We start from the raw sequence: 24,682 nt of genomic DNA, 5'->3' as shown, positions 1-24,682 counted from the left end.
TATTTAAGCAAATATTTCGGTCTGGAAATAGCAGACCATCGTCGGTGGTATTACAAGAACAGTTTAAAAAATATACAAGCTAGAATACTAACAATAGATCGTTGAAATTAGAACATGCCGCGTGATGTTATATCACTAAGTATGAAACGAAATATTTTGAAGTAGAAACATGATTGAATTTGCTATTAAAAAAAAAAAAAAAAAAAAAAATTAATGAGTAATCTTGATTAGGCTTTCCCAGATTTTTGATATAGATATGCAGTCATTACGATTCAGGTTGGGATGATGGAGCAAGGCCTCCATGCTTTCCTTGAACAAACGTTCGAACCTATAATGGGATCTATGTAAGAGGCGCGTTTTGGACCAAAGGATGCTGTGGTCAGTTTCAATCCCGTGTTGAGCCAAACCAGACTTTTCAGGTTTATTGTGAAGAATGGATGATTGATGTTCTTGGATTCTTATCGCAGAACCTATCGCAAGAATTTTGAAGAAATATGATTTAACAGCTACATATTCTCCTATTAACAAATTGTCTTCTCATTTTCCTTCTCCTAAAGACAAACGCTCAACTTTATCTCTTCCTGGAGTTTATCAAATTCCTTGCAACTGTGATCTCTCTTACTTTGGACAGACTGGACGTTCTCTTGAAAAAAGAATCCAAGAACATCAATCATCCATTCTTCACAATAAACCTGAAAAGTCTGGTTTGGCTCAACACGGGATTGAAACTGACCACAGCATCCTTTGGTCCAAAACGCGCCTCTTACATAGATCCCGTTATAGGTTCGAACGTTTGTTCAAGGAAAGCGTGGAGGCCTTGCTCCATCATCCCAACCTGAATCGTAATGACTGCATATCTATATCAAAAATCTGGGAAAGCCTAATCAAGATTACTCATTAATTTTTTTTTTTTTTTTTTTTTTTTTTTTTAATAGCAAATTCAATCATGTTTCTACTTCAAAATATTTCGTTTCATACTTAGTGATATAACATCACGCGGCATGTTCTAATTTCAACGATCTATTGTTAGTATTCTAGCTTGTATATTTTTTAAACTGTTCTTGTAATACCACCGACGATGGTCTGCTATTTCCAGACCGAAATATTTGGTTAAAGAAATATCTTTCTTGTGATTACGTGATTATATCATTAAGAGTTGACTGTATTTCTGTTGATCATTAAAAGTTAGTTGTAAGAAGGTAAAAATAATTCAAAGTTGCATTTAAAAGAAATAACAGAAATAAAACATTCACTTTAGAATAAACTTTTATTCATTCTTTCAGAAATGAACACTGCTGATATATCATAATTCAATTAACTTGCATATGCTTTGTCATAGTTGTAAGATGTAAGAAGTATGTAACAAGTAGTATTTTGATAAAATGGCAACTTTTTTTTAAAAAAAAGTCATGCAATTAGGGTCAAAGCTGTATAACTGAGAGGAGACCTCCACATAGCACTTTAAAGGAATGCAGAGAACGGACCAGGGCTTCTGACCTAATGTCCAATCTTCACCTTCTCGTGGTGCACCCTATTGGGTATCTACCTGGATACTGAACGAACGAGGATGGGCTGGCAATTTGGGATTTAGCCAACCAAATTGTATTCTTATTGGCTTAAACCAATATACAAAATGACAAAATTTCATGTTGGCTAGGGCATCGCCCAGTTAAACAAGGCCCCCATTGTTTTTGCCAGGCAACCAGGGCAATCAGCAAAAAGTCAGCTACTGGAACAAATCTGAAAGCACATCCCAACTCAACATCACCAGAGTTAAATATCGGTACTATCAACATAAGAAGCCTGAATGGCAAAGCAGTGGAGCTAGCTCAGGAATTAGATAAGTATCAGATTGACATAATAGGGGTGAGTGAAACAAAAAAAAAACTGGTCAGATCTTTCTGAGCAATAAATACAAAATGTTATATTCAGGCAATGACAATCAAGGAAAAGAAGAGGTAGCCATAGTATCATCATCATCATCATCATCAAATTCCTGCCATGTACCCTCAAGGGGTGTACAGGATACGATAGTACTACATGAAAAAAATTACATCATCATTAATTTCCTATCTACAATTTTCCTCCAAATCAGTCTGTTACTTGTCAAGATTCCAACATTATCAGAACTTATATTTCTATCATCTAAAGCACTTTGTACCGTATCAATCTACCTATATCTTGGTCTTCCTCTGGGTGGTTTTGCTGCCAACCTGGCAGAGAACACTTGTTTTGCTAATCTTTCCCTGCCCATTCTGTTTAAGTGACCATACCACCTGAGATTAGCTCTGCTAATACATTCCTGGATGCTGACAATTTCAAGTTCTTTCCTAATATCCTCGTTTTTAATATGATATTGCCATTGATGCCATCTGTTCAGGCCCATAATCTTTCTCAGGACTCTCATATCTGTGGTCTCTAGTCTTTGGTCAAGTGTTTTACTTCTGACCCAGCTCTCAGATCCATAAGTTAAAACTGGTTTGAACACTGTCTTGTATACAGCTAATTTAGTGTTCTGACTAATTTCTCTCTTATTCCATATGAATTTATTAAGTTGACTTCCCACCATACCAGCTTCGCTGATTCTGGTGTCTATTTCTATAATTAATTTACCATCTTCACTAAAAATCTTGCCTAAGTAGCTGAAATGTTTTACTTGTTCCACAGGTTCTCCATTCACAATACAGTGACATTTTCAATGATTCTGCCTATTTTCATTGTCTTTGTCTTTTTATTGCTGACCTTCATACCATATCTATTACAACAGCTATTCAATTTAGTCAGAGAATCTTGCAGACTTCTTGCAGATTTATTTAGAAGTATAACATCGTCCGCATAAAGCAAAGAGCTGACATTAACATCTCCAATTTTGATATCATGTTTAATACCACTTTCCTTCATAACGTGATCCATATAGATAATGAATAACAGAGGAGATAATGTACATCCTTGTCTCACACCAGATTTAACATTAAACCATTTTCCTGTACTTCCTTCAATTCTAACTGCTGACTTGCAACTCAAATAAAGACTAAGTATTACTTGATATAATGCCCCATTGACACCATATAACTGCAGCGTATTGAATTGAATAGCTTCTCTCTTGGCACCTTGTCATATGCCTTTTCCAAATTGACAAAACTTAAATACAGATCTTTGTTATAATCCCATGCTTTCTCGACTATTTGTCGTAAACTGAAGATCTGATCCTGACAGCCTTTATTTGGCCTGAATCCAGCTTGTTCTTCACCCAGCTTTTCTTCCACAATTCTTCTCAATCGTTTCTTAAGTATACTTGCATAGATCTTGCCAGGAACACTCAGTAGGGAAATACCTCTGTAATTCTCACACGCAGTTTTATTTCCCTTTTTATATATGGGTACCATGAGAGCTCTACTCCAATCATCAGGAATTCGTCCCTCTGTCCAGGCTTTCTGAACTATGCAGTGCAGCCACTGTGAGACTCTTATACCACCATACTTCAGCATTTCTGGTCGAATATCATCTACTCCTGCTGCCTTTCCAAATTTCAAGCCTTTGATGGCTTTTTCTACTTCAAGTTTGGATATGTATTCCCTGACTGCATGCCTGGTCAGTGTTTTTTACCACTATGCTGTCATCACTGCTTGTTTCATTTAGCAGTTTTTCAAAGTAATTACTCTATACTTCAAGGATATCTTTTTCTCCCGTTTTCATGTCACCTTTATCATCTCTAATTCCTTTTACTGCACTCTTTCCTCCATTCTTAAGCTTCTTCAACAACCTCCAGAATATTTTGCCACCTTCTTCATATTTGTTTTCTATATTCTTGCCAAAGTCCTCCCATGACTTTTGTTTAGCTAGTTTTACACAGTGTTTAGCATTCTTGCATTTGTCTCTATATTTTCTAAGAGCACAAGCTGACTTATTTGACAGGAACTTTTGATATGTTTTCTTCTTTTCCTTCACTGCCTCTTTAACTTCCTGTGTCCACCAGGGAGTTCTGATTTTTTTATCCTTACAGACAACCTCACCACATGCCTCTCTGGCAGAATCAATCAATGTTTTCTTCAGGCCTTGCCACTGAATCTCCAAGGTTTCATTCCTGTTCTCAAACTCTTTCATTTTTTCTTCAATAATCTTTGTGTGTTTTAGTCTACAGTTCACATCTGAGAGCTGCTCAACTTTTATTCGCTTTAAAACTTTCTTACATGTTATTCTTTTCAATATGAAATTCAATTTTGTATGTCTCAATCATTTCCTACTCTGCTATTTAGATCCCCAACAAGGAGCAACTTTTCATTTTTCATTGTGTCTGTTGCTTTTTCTAAAGCCTCAAAAAATCCTCCACTTCTACCTTAGTAGAACCTTCTGTGGGACCATAGGCACAAATAAGTCTCATTGTCCAGTTCCCCATTCTCATATTTGCCCACATTACTCTACTTGAGACTGACTGCCATTCAAGAAAATTAGCCTCGTATTTTGTGTTGAATACTATGGCTACTCCTTCTTTTCCTTGATTATCATTGCCTGAATATAACATTTTGTATTTATTGTTTCAGTCACCCCTATTATGTCGATTTGGTACTTATCTAATTCCTCAGCTAGCTCCATTTCTTTGCCATTCAGGCTTCCTACGTTGATAGTACCGATCTTTAACTCTGGTGATGTTGAGTTGGGGTTTGTTTTCAGATTTAGCCATAGTATTCAACACTAAATACGAGGCTAATCTTCTTGAATGGCAGGCATTCTCAAGTAGAGTGATGTGGGCAAATATCAGATGAGATTTATTTGTGCCTATGGTCCCACAAAAGGCACTACTAAGGTAGAAGTGGAGAAATTTTTTGAGGCTCTAGAGAAAGCCACTGACACAATGAAAAAGGGAAGTTGGTCCTTGTTGGCGATCTAAACAGCAGAGTAGGAAGTGTTGGTCAGACATACAAAAATATTTTGGGAAAATTTGGAGAAAACAGCAAAGCTAATAATAATGGCAAATACCTATTAGATTTCTGCTCAGGACATGGACTCTTTATTACTAATACCATGTTCCAACATAAAAATGTGTTCACAAATTCACATGGAGAGAAGAGGCAAGGAATAAGAAAAGTCTCATTGACTGTGTTATTGTTGATGGTAATGTTTTCTCCCTGGTGCATTACACCAGAGTGTACAGAGGATTTGAAATTGGAAGTGATCACTATTTAGTCTTGAGCAGGATAAAATTGAAATTCATATTGAAAAGAATGACATGTAAGAAAGTTTTAAAGCGAATAAAAGTTGAGCAGCTCTCAGATGTGAACTGTAGACTAAAATACACAAAGAATTTGAGAACAAGAACCAAACCTTGGAGATACAGTGGCAAACCTTGAATAAAATCCTGATTGATTCAGCCAGAGAGGCATGTGGTGAGGTTGTCTGCAATGATAGAAAAATCAGAACTCTATGGTGGACACAGGAAGTTAAAGAGGCAGTGAACGAAAAGAAGAAAGCATATCAAAAGTTCCTCGCAAATAAGTCAGCTTTTGCTCGTAGAGAATACAGAGACAAATGTAAGAAAGCGAAACACTGTTTAAAACTAGCTAGCAAGTACATAGAAAATAAATATCAAGAAGGTGGTAAGATATTCTGGAGGTTGTTGAAGAAGCTTAGAAATGGAGGAAAGAGTACTGTAAAAGGAGTTAGAGATGATAAAGGTGACATGAAAACAGGAGAAAAAGATATCCTTGAAGTATGGAGTAATTACTTTGAAAAACTGCTAAATGAAACAAGCAGTGATGACAGCACAGTGGTAAAAAACACTGACCAGGCATGCAGTCAGGAATACATATCCATACTTGAAGTAGAAAAAGCCATCAAAGACTTGAAATGTGGAAAGGCAGCAGGAATAGATGATATTCGACCAGAAACGCTGAAGTATGGTGTTATAAAAGTGTTACAGTGGTTCCGCTGCATAGTTCAGAAAGCCTGGACAGAGGGACGAATTCCTGATGATTGGAGTAGAGCTCTCATAGTACCCATATATAAAAAGGGAAATAAAACTGAATGTGAGAATTACAGGGATATTTTTCTAGTGAGTGTTCCTGGTAAGATTTATGCAAGTATACTTAAGAAACGGTTTGGAAGGATTGTGGAAAGGAAGCTTGGTGAAGAACATGCTGGATTCAGGCCAAATAGAGGCTGTCAGGATCAGATCTTAACTTAACGACAAATAGTTGAGAAAGCATGGGAATATAACAAACATCTGTATTTAAGTTTTGTCTATCTGGAAAAGGCATACGACAAGGTGCCAAGAGAGAAGCTGTTCAATACACTACAGTTATATGGTGTCAATGGGGCATTATATCAAACAATACTTTGTCTTTATTTGAGTTGCAAGTCAGCAGTTAGAATTGAAGGAAGTACAGGAAAATGGTTTAATGTTAAATCTGGTGTGAGACAAGGATGTACATTTTCCCCTCTGTTAATCATTATCTATATGGATCACATTATGTAGGAAAGTGGTTTTAAACATGATGTCAGAATTGGAGATGTTAATGTCAGCTCTTTGCTTTATGCGGACGATGTTATACTTCTAAATAAATCCGCTACAAGTTTGCAAGATTCTCTGACTAAATTTAATAACTGTTGTAATAGATATGGTATGAAGGTCAGCAATAAAAAGACAAAGACAATGAAAATAGGTAGACTTGTTGAAAATATCAAGTGTGTTATGAAATGAGAAACTGTGGAACAAGTAAAACATTTCAGTTACTTAGGCACGATTTTTAGTGAAGATGGTAAATTATATATGGAAATAGACAACAGAATCAACTAAGCTAGTATGGTAGGAAGTCAATTGAATAAATTCATATGGAATAAGAGAGAAATTAGTATGAACACTAAATTGCTATATACAAGACAGTGTTCAAACCAGTTTTAACTTGTGGATCTGAGAATTGGGTCAGAAGTAAAACAGTTTACCAAAGACTAGAGACAGCAGATATGGAGTCTAGAAAGATTAGAGGCATGAACAGATGGCGCATCAATTGCACTATCATATTAAAAATGAGGATATTAGGAAAGAACTTGACGTTGTCAGCATCCAGGAATGCATTAGCAGAGCTCATCTCAGGTGGTATGGTCTTAAACAGAATGGGCGAGTCAAGATTAGCAAAGTAAGTGTTTTCTGCCAGGTTGGCAGGAAAATGACCAGAGGAAGACCAAGATATAGATGGATAATATGGTACAAAGTGCCTTAGACGATTGAAATATAAGATCATGTAATGTTGGAGTCTTGACAAGTAACAGACTGATTTGGACGAAAATTGTAGATAGGAAGTTAGTGATGATGTAAATTTTTCATGTAATACTATCATATCCTGTACACCCCTTTAGGGTACATGTCATGAATTGATGATGACGATGATGCAGTTATGTATAATATTGATTATAGTTACATTTTAACTAAATTCCCCAGATTTTAGCATAAGAAGAGCATTGGAAAGAATTTGACAGGAATGTGAAGGGTTAAGTAGGTCAGATGCAGAAGAGATTGTTAAAAGTAATGTGTGCCCATTTTGGCAGGAATTTATTAGTGTTGTTATTTATGCAAGCAAGATGTGGACTCCCCCCCCCCCAAAAAAAAAAAAGAGAGAGAGAGAGAGAGAATGACGTTAAGATAATGGAAGTATTTGAGTTAGTAACCAGTGAGGAGGTACTCTGACCAATGAGATTTTCATGAATTTCAAATACATTTTTAATATTTATTATTTTGTATTGAATAGAAAAGTCATTTTGACCTTTTCCCTTCATATGTATAATTTTTTTTTTTCCATTTATGTTTATCCTCTGGTTATTTCTGCAGGGAACAGAACCACTTCCTGATGATGATGAAGATTTTGAATTACCTGAACATGTTCAGCCTTTTCTTCAAGATTGTCCATTATATACAGATAACACTGCAAATGGAATTGCATTATTATGGGCACCACGACCATTTAATCTTCGTTCTGGAAGAACACGTCGAAGTATAGACATACCATTAGTTAAATTATGGTAAGTTTTTGAAATGTCAAGTTTTCCTGCTTTATTTTGTTTTTAATTATAACTATGAAACACAATTCTTGAATTTTTTTTTTAGTTTAAATATAACTTTATATTACACTTCATATTTCATCATCCATATTGTTAGCATCAAGTTACCAGAAAATAATAAACTCCACAAACCATTAGTGATGCCAGTATAAGCTTAAATTTAGGAGGTTTTGTTTAGGATAGTATGGTCAGCTATGATCCTTTGTATTAATTTTCTTTTTTTTTTGGTGGGGGAGGCGAAGCTGGGCGAGTCATAAAGTAAAAATAATTATGTGCCAATTTAACTGATGTTTTAGCATTTGGTCAAATTATTCCATCCAGATATTAAAACAGAATCTTGAAACAGTATATTGTGGATTACTTTGTGTCTCAAGAGAGAGAGTGGCCAGTAATTATTATTATTATGTGACACCTCCAGGGAGTCCAAGGACTCATTGCGGGAGAGTGTGCCAACAGCATCGAGAGATTGATCCCCCTTCCTACTACTACTAGCGGCGCTCAAACTTGCTTAATTTTTTTCGTGAGCCATTAGTAGCAGATGCTCTACCAATCTGCCAACCTTTGCTGGCTATGCATTTCAGTTTAAATTTAAGGGAGAAAAATATCAAGTAATCCCATAGTCATATGGGATTGCTTGAAATGAATAGGTAGAATTCAATAATTATGTTTGTTCTTAATTCAAGTATGTTTGAATCTTCAGGTTAGAATAAATTTGTGCATAGAATCCTAGTCAACAATCTGCTTAGGTGAATTTCTTGATCATTTATTAAATAGTTCTGACAGGATTATGCCATCCAAATCTTAAAAGAGGAGTTTCCATAACTCATTCGGCATATTGACAATACCCTTTATTTGAAAAGACCCTGTACTTAAATTCCATTTAGGATGCAAAGAACCTTTGTATGTTCTTTTCAACTGAAGCTGAGCTGGTCTATTTCATTCTGCAAAACAGGCAAACTGGCCAGAAAAGTGCACATACAGTAAAGAGACATAATATGCTTCTGACCCCATAACTTTAGTTCTTCAGTTGAATTCTAACCATCATTATCATGTCTTAAATAATTTCAAACAGTTGTTGTTTTTGAGGTTAGGTTGATGTGTATTAGTCTCTGCTTTTTCTTTAAATCTTCTCTTATGTCAATATTTAGTTTCATAGAGCGAGCTGAAGATGTTGCATTAGATCTTATACACAAATTGCACTTAAAATTACAGAGGCTATTCTTCAGTGACGGTCAGTGAAAATTTTAAGTGGGGGTGCTGCATCTACAAAATAAGAAAAATAATTCATTTTTTCCTAATAAGTAACCAATTTATCAATAAGTAAATTTACATATTAAAAAATTTCTTTATTAAAAATTTTCACTCTCACCACGAATATGCACCAGTAATAAGTTTCGTACACAGAAATAATGCATGTGAGCATGCAATTTATCTGTAGCGACACTGCTAGTTGAGCAGTGTTGGTTTCGACACTACGTTAGATTGCATTGCATTTGTTTCATGTAACAATAATTGAGAAAATATGAAATTCTTTTCATATTTTCAACAGTGACACTTCTCATAATTCAGCCTTGTATCTATAATAAATAAGTAATTATGTTATATTAACAGAATAAAATAAGATTTATAAAAAATAATTCACCCTCGCTACGAAAACACACACCAATAATAAAAGTTTCATATCTCACAGAAATCATGTGCACAAGCATACAATTTATCTGTAGCGACACTGCTCAACAAGCAGTGCCGGATTCACTTGTTACATGCAGTGATAAGTGCAAACGAATATAGGCAAATCTAGCTGCAATTGGCTGTACGTGTTAATTCCGACACTGCGTTAGATTGCAGTGCATTTGTTTCATAATCTAAAGTGTTAATCAAACAATTCCAATTAACTATTCAATCAATCGAAACATAAGCTTTAACATGTTGTATTGCATTATTATTATTTATAAACATTTTATTAATAATTAAATTTTATAAAAAATTAAATATAAATTTAATTTTTTCGTTTTTTCCTTGAGGGTGTCGCAGTGCTTATGTACAAGCCACAACTGCTATTCTTGGAAGCAGCTTGAGTATTTCAGACCCCTGATAACTGCAGTAGAACTGATGGTGTTATTTTACACAAATTTTGGAGTACTGTCTTATTTTCTCATCAGCATTAGCTACAGAAGATCATAAGGAGCATAACTCTTGCCTCCTGCTTCCTTGTATGTGTCTGTCCTTGCTCTACAAATATTTGTTGAGAGGATGCCAGTCAAGTTATTACATAATGTTGAACTGGTGGAATGTCACTATGTAATTGTTTGTTAGCAAATTATTTGTTTCATTATTACCAATTCTTCCAGAAACTTCAGCATGAATGAATCTGTGATTTACACTGAATCTCAGAAGTTGTCTTCCTTATTTATTTTTGGTAGGCTATAGAAGTAAGGGAGTTCTTCTAAAATTAATTTTAAGTTTCTCTATGGTGTCACTGTACCAGCTGATGACTCCATCCAATAATGATTTTGCTTTTAGTGGAAATGTAGTTGATCCAGCTTTGTATTCGGCTGTATTCTATTACTACCCTTCGTAGGTTTTTTTTTTTTTTGTAATTGCAAATGGCTAATCCATTTCCTCCTTACATGAATCTAGGTCAGATGACTGTTTTGGTCACCTGACACAGCACAGCATTTCGTTGGTATGCCTCAGTTTCTTTATCCCTATGCAATTTGTCATCTTCCTGGGTGTTCATCACACTTTTCTGTTCTTTCTATAATTTTCTGTAGTTTCCATTATTGTCTCCACATCTTCCCTTAGGCAGTCTATCCTGCACTATCTACTGAGGCCCACACAAGCTGGGCAATACATACCGTATAAGACGACTCTCAAATACTACAGAAAATCCCTCAAAATCATGGTTTGTCTTATATGGCGAGTATAAAAAGGGAAGCTTAATTTCCTGGATGAACATTTAGGTAGTTACAATACATCGTTATATAAGAAAATAGGCAGTGTTTATAAACAAATCAGATTATTTTTTTTACATAAATTTATTTAAAATATTACAATAGATGTAAGTCTTAAAAAACAAATAATTATTAACCTAAATTTTCATGTTAATTTTCTTCATCATCTGTTCAAAATAGTTCTTCACATTCATTGTTTAAATGATCGTCATATGGATCCCAGTTTGAATCCGGTGAATTGATTTCATTTTCATCGTCATCAGTGTCCCACAACATCTTCTGCTGTACCATCCATAAGATTAGAGATATAACAATTTTTAAATGATTTTATTACAGTCTCTACTTTTACTTTATTCCATGCTTTGATCACAAAATTGCACAACATATCAAGTGATGCAGCATGCATAGATCCACCGTTTATAAATGTTTTTCACCAGTCAACATAGTTATTCCACTCATCTTGCATGTGATCTTTAAATGGTTTGTTTCAAGCAGACATCTAGGATTGCTCCACTGTTTTATTGCTTATCATATCCTTATAGGTTATGATCCTTAACGCTTATAGGAGTTTCATCCATATTTCCAATATTTGACAATAGAAATTTATGTTCTTGTCTCAACTGAATAATAAATTTATGGAAACTGGTAAGTTTGTGGTCAAGATCTGCTGGTAGTTTTTGAGCAATTTTCGTTTTTTGTCATATTACCAGATTTTCTCTATTCATAAAACGATTACACCATCCTGAAGTAGCTTGAAATTCTATACTTTCATCTGGATTCAATTTTGACTATTTTAGTGCATATACTCTAATCATATTTCTTGTAACAAGATAACCATTCTGCCTTTGTTTGAACACCCATTCTGCAAAGTGATTTTCCAGTTGCGGCCATCATGTGATCCATCCCCGTTCTCATCGCACATTTTTTTCTTTGGCTATTTTTTAAAAAATCTTCTTTCTTCCTCCATTCTCTTACCATCTTTTTGGTTATGTCAAACTTTCTTGCAGCAGCACAGTTATTAGTTTGCTTTGCCATTTCAATTACCCTTATTTTAAATCGAGCTTCATACTTTCTTCGTTTTGTTGCTGGTTCCATGATTTTAAATGATAACAATTTTAATAATCCTAAAATTTAAAAAAAAAATACAAAATTAATAATTAATTAAAATTGAGGCTAATCACTTTTAATTAGGGTAATTCGCATAAATGCTAAATCTGTGCTATGCAAAAAAATAACGGATATAACAACAATACCTAATGTTACATTAATACAAAAAAGAAGAAATTGGGGGGGGGGGTCATCTTATACAACCAACATAAGCTTAAAACCCAAAAATAGCCTAAAATTTAGGCCTCATCTTATACGGTACTTCCTAATTCTTACCACAACCACCCTTAATAAACTCCTGAGTTTTTGTGAAGGTAGTGGTAAGAATTAATATTAGCAATATGTTTAATCAGTGGTTATAGCAAAACTACTATCAATAAAATTCTTCATGAAACTACCTAAAAATGCAAATAATAGATTGCAATAAGGCCATAGCTCTTCCATACATTAAAGGTTTATCAGATGAAATAAATAGAATACTATGCCATTACAGACTTGATGTTACTTTTAAATCACCTATAAAATTAATTTGGTATAACCCAGGGTAGCCCCTGGGTTATACCAAATAAGGGTTATAATAAATAAGGAATCAAGAAAAAGAATTTTGCTATTTGAAAGAACTTGTTCTAGGAAGATTCTAAGAATAGGATGGGTACAGAAAGTAACAAATGAAGAGATGCAGAAGATTATAAAATGGAAGCTGCAATTATTTGGTCACATCTGCAGAATGAGTGAGGATCAGAAGATAGACATTTATGTTTGGTATTATGGATGGTGTAAACAGAAGAGGTAGCCCATACAGAGAATGGATAGGCGACATAAAGAACTGGTGTGGAATGGGTGTACAGAAACTTCGACACTGTGCACCAGACAAAGAGAGGTGGAAGATGATAGTGAAGGAGGCATCCGACATCAACTGGCAGTGAGCTCATGGTTCATGATGCTGATGAAAGCAAAAATACATGGAATGCTAATACTTCCTATTACTATTTGGGCTGCATTTAAAACTACCGTTGCATGCCCAATCCTTATTATTTTCAAGGTCATCTAATCCTGCTTATGTATACCAAACACTAAAATTCTCTCTTCATCATCTTCACCACTATCATATAATAAAAACTGCTCACCATTTTCTAGAAATTTATACTCATCTGGAATTATATATCCACTTCTTTCATTTGGGATAGGGGTTGCTTGGCCTTTGTTTTTCCTCCATCTAATATTACCGACACAGATTTGCTAAAGACGAAATCAGAAATCAATGGAAGCAGATTGTCAGTTAGAAAGCTTAATTTGAAATAAATTACCTTCCTCTAACTAGTTGGTTGATAAGGTCACTAGATTGTTAGTTTAAATTTTTACAGCGAAAATGTTTACTCTGAATTTTCTTACTGTAAAAATATTTATGGCGAATTTTCTGGCCACGATTTCATATATATTGGCCACTGTCAATACTATTCTTGTTCAGTTTGTCTGTGAGTAATATTTAGTCTAACTTTCGTTAATTTATCTGTTAATAATTTCTAGCCAAAAAGATAACAGCACTATACCCTATATACACTATACAGCACTATACACTATATATATGTAGTAAGTTTTTTTCCACCAGAGGTCAAGTCAGTAGTGTTAATGGTTGAGCAAATTAGTGTGACTGTATAATACTATGTGTATTGTAATGTAACTTGTTTTTCTTTGTATTAGATGTTGAATTTGGTATTAAGGCTGAAACATTGAGTGATTATTTTGGTTTTTATTAAACTGCAGTTATTATTATAACATGGTAGTTGGCTCCATAATTTATTAAAATGAATGATGATCACCATGTAACTATGAAAGATAGGATATGTATTTATTTATTCACTTAGCGCATAAGAGATTATCTCAATCTGTAGTATGATATTTAGTATGTTGTTGAATGGAGAACCAATAAGTGTGGTTTTGCAATAATGCGAATATTATGGGCTACATCACATTTACCAATTCAAAGTTGATTTTGTTGAAAACAGATTGAAAGCGAGATTTTTTTTTGTTTCATTAACTGCAGAGCCAAAATCCTGGAGTTTACCAAGTGCCTTGTGTATGCCATCTTATGTGTTTTGGACAAAATGGGCATTTGGTTGAATCAGACTTCAAGAATATAATACTGCATGTGCTGCAGAAAATCCCATAATTCCAGACTTCTATAACAGTCAGTGCAGGCCAAAGAATACTTTAGTCAAAGATACATCTTTCCTGCAAGTGCTGTTTTAAATTGGAATGATTATCTAAAGAGCTTTGAAGCTTTATTACATAGCACAAACTTAAATCATAATGACTATGTTTTTTTACCAAAAGTTTGAGATATTCTTATTTTGAACAACTGGAAATGTTTTTTTTTTTAATGAACATCCTATCATAAGAATGTTTTATTATTATTTCTAACTAGCCATTATAAAATCCATTGTTGTGTTCATTGTTTTGAATGAGTCACATTGGTTAATGATAATTTTTAGATTGAAATATCTGTATTTTGATTTAAAAAAAAAATGGTGAAAAGTATATTTATGCAGCACTTTATCTATATACATCTTATCAGAGAATGGAAATAATTTTTGTATGATTTTTTTGGGGGGGGGGGGGGCTTCTTTTTCTTCCTAGCATGGATTTTAAGTCAAATGGCCTGTTCCGGTCTCGTGCCATCTCTTTCTTGGTCTTCCGATTCTTCTTTTAACACTTATTTTGTATCTGTATAATATTTTTGGTAGTCTGCTGTTGTCCATTCAATTTAAATGTTTTATACTGTCTTATGTAGTAATTAATTGGTTTTATTTTCAGGGATTGTAAGATTTCTTCATTTGTTTTATGGTCCCACTTGGTATATCCAGCTGTTCTGCTGTTTGAATTTGTTCTTCATTTTTCCTTTTTATGGTCCATGTTTTGCTTCCGTATAGTAGAGTTGGTTATTATAAGACATTATATAGTCTGATTCTAGTGTGTTTTTTACTAGGGATGGCTTAAATATATTATTTATTATGCCATTTACTTTGACAAATTTTGATATTTTAGTGTCTCTTTTTCTTCTTCGTATGATAAATCACATCCCAAGTATCTGAAAGTATTTACTTGTTCTAATATTTTATTATCTATCACTATTTCACTTCTTATTGGGTTTTCTCCTTTGAATGCCATTATTTTTATTTTTTTTTTAGATATTGTCATATTGTTTTGAGATATCATTTAATGATTTTAATGATCTTTGTAAATCATCTTCTAATGTAGCTAATACTATTTGATTGTCTGCAAATAGTAGTGTATCTGTCGTCATTTGTGGGGTTATTTGTATACCAAATGGGTTATACTGTTTCCAGATTGTTGTAATATATAAAAGGAAATTAAATGACTTTATACCGAGAATGACAAATTTAAATTCTTTTTTAAATGTACTTGTTTTATACTATATCTGTTAATGTATTTTTTCATGTGTCTGTTATTTTTTATTTTATTCTTTGCCCATGATACCTGAAGAAGTTGTATTTCAACGAAACTAGTTGTATCTTAACAATAAATTTGTCATTCTCGGTATAAAGTCATTTAATTTCCTTTTTTATATACAGTTCTACCGAGTAAATAATGAACATTAATATATATATATATATATATATATATATATATTGAAAAGCAGAGGTACATTCTTGTCGTACTCCTTGATATATCTTTCCATTCTGAGATGTGTTCTAATTTAGCTGCTATTTTATTTCCTGCATATATTTCTTGGATGGGTTGTAAAAGTTGCTTTGGTATGTTTAAATCCATTAATATTTTAAACAATTTTTGTCTACTAATTTTGTCAAAGGCTTTTTCATAATCAATAAAGGCCACATGTGTTTCTTTTTGAAATTCTCTTCTCTTTTCTATTAATAATTTTAAAGTAAAAATTGGATCTATGCAGGATCAGCATTTTTGGGAACCGTTTTGTTCTTCTAGTAGTTTGTCCTCTACAAACTACTAGAAAACTGCTTAGCTTAGCTTCTGTTTTAATATTCGTGCATATATTTTATATCCTGTATATAGTAAGGTTTTAGTTTTTAATTTTTTTGGCCAGACTGTAACTTGTGTGTATTAGGGGTTCATTGTCTACCAACTGAGCAGAATGCTTATATCAATCCTTTGTTGTATAAATTTTTCAGAGTTGTTATTTATTTATTTTTTTTTATAGAGTATTGACTTTAATGAACCGACAAGCAAACATACATTGGCATGTAGAAAGGTTTATTGTGGCTATTATTTATTGCAATTGCAAATAAACCATTAATCTCTTTATGGTATTGACTCATAATACTGCCCAAGAATGAAACAAATATCAACTTTTGCTATTTTGCTGGATTTCAAATCAAATTGTTTATTACAGTTTCGAATTGTTTCCACAATTATTAGATTTTGTCCTTAATCTATGAACAAGTTATGTTCTGAGGATGCTGATTGAAAATCCCATAAAAATCAGCAGCTTATACATCATCATATTTATTTTGTTATTGTATAAAACAAACATTTTTAGTTATTACTGTGTGTGTGTGTGGTAGATAATACATTCCACTTCAATATTAATTTTTATTTCTAATTTAGATAGTTTTCTGAGTATCATAGCAACCTTAAGTGAGGACATGGATGGTTTACTCCTCAGTTGTCAGTATTGATGACACAGTTACTGTTGTGCTGTCCTAAGGTAGTTGTGGTCTGCAAGTTATACACTGCTGGAGTCTTTTACATTTCAAATTATGATGGCTTTTAACTGTTTTTCAGTTTTAAGTTTGCTGTAAATTCAGAAATGATATAAAGAGAAAATAAACCACAGTTTTGGATTTAAAACTTCGTACAGCTCTTCAAAGCCTTAATTTCCAGAAGCAATAATGCTGTTATTGCTTCTGGAAATCTCTATAAGAGTGTGTCAATTTGTTTTCATACTAGTGCAAACTTGCTCATTACTATATAACTTGCATTTTGTTGACTGAAATTTCTGCTTTATTTTCACACTAGTAGAAATATTAGGTTTCAGAATATATAGAATTATTGTCCTATTATTATTTAAGGTTAGCCTACTATGTCAGTGTATCAATTTCACTTCCATTTACCAAATTTCATTTTGAACCACATCTCCAACATCCATAGGATGCTCTAGAGCAATGTTTCTCAAACTTCAGATATCCGTGTACCCCTTCTTAAAATTTCATTATTACCAAGTACCCCCATTATCAAAATAATAAGTAATAAATAAATAAATAAAAATTATTGTATATGTCTGTTTTATTTTAATATAGATGTACATGTAAACAAAAAAATATTATTTATTTTTAATAGAACAAAATTTATCAAGATACTATAAATTTTTCATCATCATCATCATGCATATCAAGGATTTGCTTTCCTGTTCTGGCCTTAGAAGTCATCGTTGAATCTTTTAAGAGGACGTCCTGGTTTTCTTTTTCCTAATGGCTTGTACTTTAAGGCTTGTTTTGGTAATCTTTCTAATTTCATTCTTTGAATGTGTTCCATCCATTTGTGTTTGTATTTTTTAATTTTTTCTATTACTGATTCTTGGTTTAATTCTTTCATAATTTCTTCGTTTCTTTTGTGATCAAATAGAGTATACCTTGCAGTTTGTATATCTTTGTTTGTCTTTTTGTTTTATTGTCCAGATTTCTCTTCTATACAATAAGACTGGTAGGGCTAATGTATTGTATACTTTTAGTCTGGCTTGTTTTTGAACTAGGTTTGGTTTAAATATAGAGTTGATTACGCCTGTTATTTTAAAATATTTTGCAGTTTTTACGTTTATATCTTTTCATATGTGATCATACATCCTAGGTAGTTAAATGAATTCACCTGTTCTAAGATCTTGTTATCTATTACTATCTTAGTTCTTGCTGGATATTGTCATCATACCATAATCTTTGACTATCTCATTTAGATCTAAAATAGCTTTTTGTAAATTATATTCAGAATTTGTAATTATTATTTGGTCTTTGGCAAAAAGAATAGTGTTTAAGTTCACAGTAGGAGAAAGTCTAATACCTTGATGGAAATTTTTATTCCATTTTATTATTATTTCATTTTGATAAATATTAAAAAGAGTTGCTGAGAGGGGACATCCTCACTGCTATACACTGCTGGAGTCTTACATTTCAAATTATGATGGCTTTTAACTGTTTTTCAGTTTTAAGTTTGCTGTAAATTCAGAGATGATATAAAGAGAAAATAAACCACAGTTTTGGGTTTAAAACTATTCATTTTTACTTAATTGAAATAATTTATCATCAATGAGAGGATTGAATAAAACTTCAGCAAAATTTGGTTCTGTAGTTAATTTCAATCTCAGATGTGGTACATCTATAATATGGTTCCTCTTCTTTGTCTTAATATATACAAGGGCTGAAAATCCAACTTCACACAGATATGAACTTTGAAATGGAAAAATGAACCTTAAGGCTTTATCTGTTAATTCAGGAAATTCATTCTGTATTTGTAGCCAAAATGATGATAACATATTCTCGTATTTATTTTTTAGGAAACCATCAGAAGCTAGTTCTAAAAGTTCTTCTATTGGTGACAGACCCTTTGACATAGATTTGTTGATATTAAAAGGGTATCTTATCCACTCAATATTAATGCCCACTTCAGGGAAATACTTTTCTAGATTCATTTGTTAGCCTTGTAAATGCTTCATGATAGTAATTTTCACATCATCAATTTGTTCATTTGAACTTGTGAGCAATTCATGAAGAGATGGAAATGCATCAAATTACCAACCCGCTTTTGCCATAACTTCATATTTGCGAATGTGGCATTCACTTTATCTTGGACAGGAAATATAGAAATTTCCTTGCCTTGTAAAGACAAATTAAGATTATTTAATACAGTAAATATATCTGCCAGATATGCTAATTGACTGAGCCACTTGCAATTATATAAATGTTTTTTCAAAATTTTTATTATTATTATTATTAACATTTGACCTCCATGGAGTCAGATCCTCATCATGGTAGGTACTCACTATTGCACACAATGCTGATCCATCCGCATCTTAAACTGATTCAATGTGTCCACATCCACAACACTCAGGCAATGCATTCCACTTGCCAACCACCCTCCATACAAAGAACCTGCTTCTCACTCCTTTGCTCACACCCTCCTTATACAGTTTCCAGCAATGGCCTCTTGTTCTACTCCCCTCTCCCATTCTATGAAAAATCTCTTCCATGTCTACCTGATAACATCCCCCCCCCCTCCTCCTATTCACGAGGCTCTGCAACTTACATTCTCTCAATCTGCCCTCGTACTCCACATTCCAAAGACCACTGACTACCTTTGTGAATCTTCTCTGTACCTTTTGAACATATCCTCATCACCATGAAAATCCGGTGAACAAATCTGTGCACAATAATTCATATGAGTCCTGATCAAGGCCTTATACAATGGCATCATAATCTCTCTTTCTGCATGTCAGGGTCCTTGCCATTATTCAATGTGATGTCTTCACAACTTGTGCAATGTGGCCCCTGAATTTCAGATCCTTGTCCACCATCACTCCTAGATATCTCTCGTATCTTCTACTTCTGTTAAAGTTTCCCCATGGGATGCAAAGTGTATACTTTGCATCCCATTATTGCTTACCAAATCTCAAATACCAGTGTTGCCAATCTTATACTTGGCAACATTGAACCGACAGTTCCACTTACCAGCCCATTCATGCAATCTATTCAAGTCCTCTTGTAAGACATTAACATCAGCCTGACTATTGTGTATTGCTCTCCCCAGTTTTGCATCATCCGCAAACAGCTGGATATTACTAGTTAAATCCAACCCAATATCACTAACATACAAATTGAACAACAATGGCCCCAAAACTGACCCCTGCAGCACACCACGGGGATCAGTTTTGACCTTTCTCTTTCAAGATACTACACCCCCATATACAACTTTCTGATACCTATCCGACAGCCAGTCACTGATCCAATACAGAAGTCTGTTATCCAATCCCGTTTATTTAAATTTATTTAAGAGCTTGTCATGTGACAGTCTATCAAAAACATTTGCAAAATTCAAGTACATCACTGTATATGCATCTTCCTTGTCCAAGGTATTTGTCACCTTGTTATAGTACACAAGTTAGTGAAACATGATCTCCTCTTAACAAACCCATGCTGATAACCACAAAGAATACTGCTGTTATCAACCCATTTCTGTATCCTACTTCTCTCCAGGACCTTCACCACAACTCCAGATATACAGACTGGCCTATAATTTGAACCTACAGCCTTATCACCGCCTTTATGCAGTGGAACAATTTTACTCTCCTTCCACTCCCTTGGAACCTGTGCTGTTGCAAAACTCTTATTAAACAGGCATGCCAATGTTACTGCCAGTTCCCTGAAACATTCCCTTAAGATGTGTGGTGATATGTCATCAAATCTTATCGCCTTATTAACATCAAGGTTATTTATTTCTTCAAATACCTCCTGCTCACTCACAATTAAACTATCCTCTACACTTAAGTTCCTCATGATTCCACCTTGATCAGGATGAAACACCCTTATAAATTAATCACTGAATACCTCAACATCTTCTGCAGCAGTTACCATTCTACCACTTTCATCCCTTAACTTCATCTTTCCATGATCATTCTTCCTTCTACTTGCCACATGTCTAAAAAAACTATTTAGGGTTTTTCTTAGCCTGATTTGCGAATTTCTGCTCATACTCTACTTTTGTTTTCCTTACTAACTGAGTCACTCTCCTGGTTTGTTCTTTATATTCTTCATGTGAACTGATTACCGTTATTCATTTTGTACTTCTTCCAAAGTACTTTCTTTTTCCAGGTTTCATGCTTAAGCTCCACATTCATCCATTTTACACCTACCTTATTCAGCCGTTTGGCCTTTGGGATACATTCGTACATTGATGCTGTTATGTATTTCTTTGTTAAGTTCCCATGCAGCATTTATTTCCTCACTGCCCAACTCCTCGTTCCATGTTATAGCTCGAAGTTGTAAGCTTGCTATAACCATGTTATAAGCTTGTCATAATCTCCAGCCTTGTAATTCCACATATATTCTTTCCTCACAAAAGTCTGCATATGACTAGCCACAACACAAGTGATTACTTCATGATCATTTTCACCAACTGGAAAAATGTGAAACCCCCTCTAACAATTACATCCTCTGATGTAATTGTTAGATGTAAATGATGAGATCTAGAACTCTTGGTCCTCGCATGCCTTTCTTTATGTGCTGCCTGAGATAGTTATCTCTCAAAAATGCGAGAAATTCATTTTCCTTATTCCCAAATGCTATCTCTTCATTCCAATCTATACCACCATAATTAAAATCACCCATAATAATTACCCTTCCTTTGTTCACTAATCCAAGTTGTTTATACATTTCTTGATCACCACCTTCCACATTTCCAGGCCTATAGCAACATCCAATTTTCATCAAGAAAAACTTGTAGTTCATTCTGAATTTCAAATAAACGAGTAAGGACTTTTCCACTAGAAAGTCAACGAACATCAGTATGGAAAAGAAGTTCTGTATGATTACTTCCCATTTCACTGTGAAGTTGAGAAAAAAGTCTGACATTTAGAGGACAGCCTTTTATATAATTTATGATTTTTACAGCTTCATCCAGAACTTTCCTTAGATCTGTAGATATCATATGTATAGCCAAAGCCTCCCTGTGTATGCAGCAGTGTGTCGACTTTGCATCTAGTGCAACAGTTTGAATCCTTGAAACAAGCCCTGTTTTAGATTCGACCATGGATTTCACTCAGTTTGTGTTTATTTCAATACAACTTTTCCAATCAAACTTATTTTGATGCATAAATGTATTTATATTGTTGATTATTTCTTCTCCTGTTGTATGTTCTGACAAGGGTGGGAAAATAAAAGGTCATTGTGAAGTTTTTGATTTTTTTTGTACCTAATGAACACTAGAAGATTTGTAATGTCAGTGGATTCATCGACCTGTAACACACAATAACGACTCTTACGCATAGCAGATAACAATGTTTGTTTTATATTTTAAGCCATTTCAGTGATTCTTTGATGAACAGTACTATTTGAAAGGCAAATCTGATCAAAAAGACCTTTCTGCGTTTTCTCCGATCGTAATTTCTGCTATTTTTTTTGCTGCAGCCTTGACCAAAGTTTCACCAATTGTTTCTGCTGCACAACTTTTTGCTGTTAATAGCAATACATAATATGAAGCTTCTAAAGCCTTCTTATTTCCACCTACTGACATGATTGACATCATTTTGAGATTCTTTTAATTTTTTTATTTTGAAAAAAAAATTCTACACGTTTGGCCTTGTATACATTATGTTTTGATTCAAAATGGCAATTTAAATTAGATGGTTTCATGCTTTCATTTTTTAAAGTTTCACCACAAATAACACATAATGGAATAGGTTCCTCTTCATTTCCCATCCACGAAAATCCAGACATCAAGTAATTTATATTGTACCTACGAAGTTTTTTCATCTTCCTAGTTGGTTCTTTTGAGATGTCAGAGGACATACCCTCATCAATTTCATTTGATCCAGATACAGTATCGTCTACTTGTTGCTTACTATATTGCACTATATTATCTACTATATTACTATATTATCTACTATATATATAATATGTATTATTATATTATCTAGGGTCATTTTCCATAGATTCAATCCGATTATCTTTTTCTGTCAGCTTACTAGTAGAATTATGTTCTCCATGTCAGGGCCTGATGATGGAATAGTTCAGTTGTAGGGCTGCTACCTTAAGGCTTCTGAACTAGCCTTCTTCCGAATTTAAACCCATAGGAGGTATAGGGTATATTGAAGGGGGAAAGAGTAGATTAATTCTTCTATAATCTACTCTTTATAGAGAGTAGATTATAGAAGAATTTATAGGTTTATAGAGAGGGCATAGTTGTAAGGCCAGAAATGAAAATACCCCATGGCCCTCGAGTACTCTAATAGCATAAGGATCATAAAATAAGAAGAGTTGGCTGATAAGGCTTCATAGAAAAGATTAAAGTAAGTGAATCTTCCTCAAAGTAGAAGAAGAGGATAGATCCAGCTAGGGGTCCATGGGAGTGCCACTTCTCTTGCAGTCAAGATTATTGCCCCTTATGGCCCTGTTGGTTCACGAGTCCTTATTCCGTATATCGGACCACCCCGCCACACACACACACATGGTGAGCACGTCCCCTATCTGCCACCCAGGGGATGTGCTCTCTAGGGGTTACAGGGTTCCCCCGAGAGGCTTAAAGTACAAGCCATTAGGAAAAGGAAAACCAGGGCTTCCTCTTAAACGATTCAACAATGACCTCTAAGGCCGGAACAGGCCATGCTAGGCCTAAATCCTTGATACACATGATGATGACGACTATATTATCTACTATATTGCACTCTTTTGTGCATTTTATAAATCCAGTCTTTAACCAATGATCCATACTTAAGAATTTGAAAGCAAAAATTAATTAAATTAAGGGGATATTAAATCCCACATTGTTTTAAAACTGAATAAGAAACTCAAAGATTGGAATCATCAGAGAGTTTCATGCCGAATATAGTAAACTATAAAGGTATCGGCGGTTACTAGCGTGAACTAATGCAAGTAGTCCTAGTACGTAGTACAATCTCGGGCAACTCGCAGCAAACGTGGTAAAGTTCTGATCGCTATTCTTGGTATTTTCCATAACGTAAAAACACATTTCTTAGGAAATGCATGCTGTTATTACATTATGGTGGGAGGTCACTACCCAGACCAGTTTCAGCCTTTTTTGAGGCTTCATCAGTGAGTAGCTAGACCATTTAGATACCAAAGGGTATAGCAAAAAGAACTTACATACTCTGCTATACGAGTTGTCAAAAAGGTGCAACCTTTAAGTTACTTAAATATAAGGAGCCAATAGGCTTCATTTCGGCAATATAAACATTATTTAAATTAAGGGGATATTAAATCCCACATTGTTTTAAAACTGAATAAGAAACTCAAAGATTGGAATCATCAGAGAGTTTCATGCCGAATATAGTAAACTAGAAAAGTATCGGCGATTACTAGCGTGAGCTAATGCAAGAAGTCCTAGTACGTAGTACAATCTCAGGCAACTCGCAGCAAAGGTGGTAAAGTTCTGATCGCTATTATTGGTATTTTCCATAATGTAAAAACACATTTCCTAGGAAAAAATTTATAATATTTATTATAGGTATTATAACTTCAGTACATTATTAAAGCAGTTATATCACTGTAAAAGTGATACAAACCTTATGAGCGTTATTTTAACTAACAACAAATTTGTAATATGATCAAATAATTTATTTATTTATTCATATGGAGTTTCCTCCCTTTTCTCCTAAGTCCCTTTTGGGGCGAGTTGAGCCCCCCCTCAAGGGGGTTAAGTATTTATGGCTGTAGATCTGTGTGTGTTCGCGGGGCCGGTTTGCCTGCTTGTGGGATGAAAAACCCCAGATAAACTGGAGAGAAAACCCTGCTGGTTTTTCCTTAAGCTCCTCACATCAGTGACGGGAATCAAACCAGGACACTCCTTCCTCA

General features: G+C 34.1%; 1 protein-coding gene across 1 annotated transcript in view; it reads left to right on the top strand.

The window, feature by feature from the left end:
• Nucleotides 1–24,682, top strand: part of Prp8 (pre-mRNA processing factor 8) — a 411,861-nt gene that overhangs the window by 105,273 nt on the left and 281,906 nt on the right. Inside the window, exon 9 of the mRNA XM_090407427.1 lies at nucleotides 7,823–8,013. Coding sequence (XP_090263553.1) covers nucleotides 7,823–8,013 — 191 coding nt within the window. The remainder of the gene's footprint in view (nucleotides 1–7,822; nucleotides 8,014–24,682) is intronic.

This window comes from Typopeltis vanoorti, chromosome 17 (assembly GCF_054136105.1).
Source record: "Typopeltis vanoorti isolate ZY-2024b chromosome 17, IOZ_Tvanoo_1.0, whole genome shotgun sequence".
In the NCBI taxonomy this organism is placed as follows: Eukaryota; Metazoa; Arthropoda; class Arachnida; order Uropygi; family Thelyphonidae; genus Typopeltis; species Typopeltis vanoorti.
The sequence above is the reverse complement of the archived record's forward strand: the minus strand, read 5'-3'. Positions and strand labels throughout refer to the sequence as shown.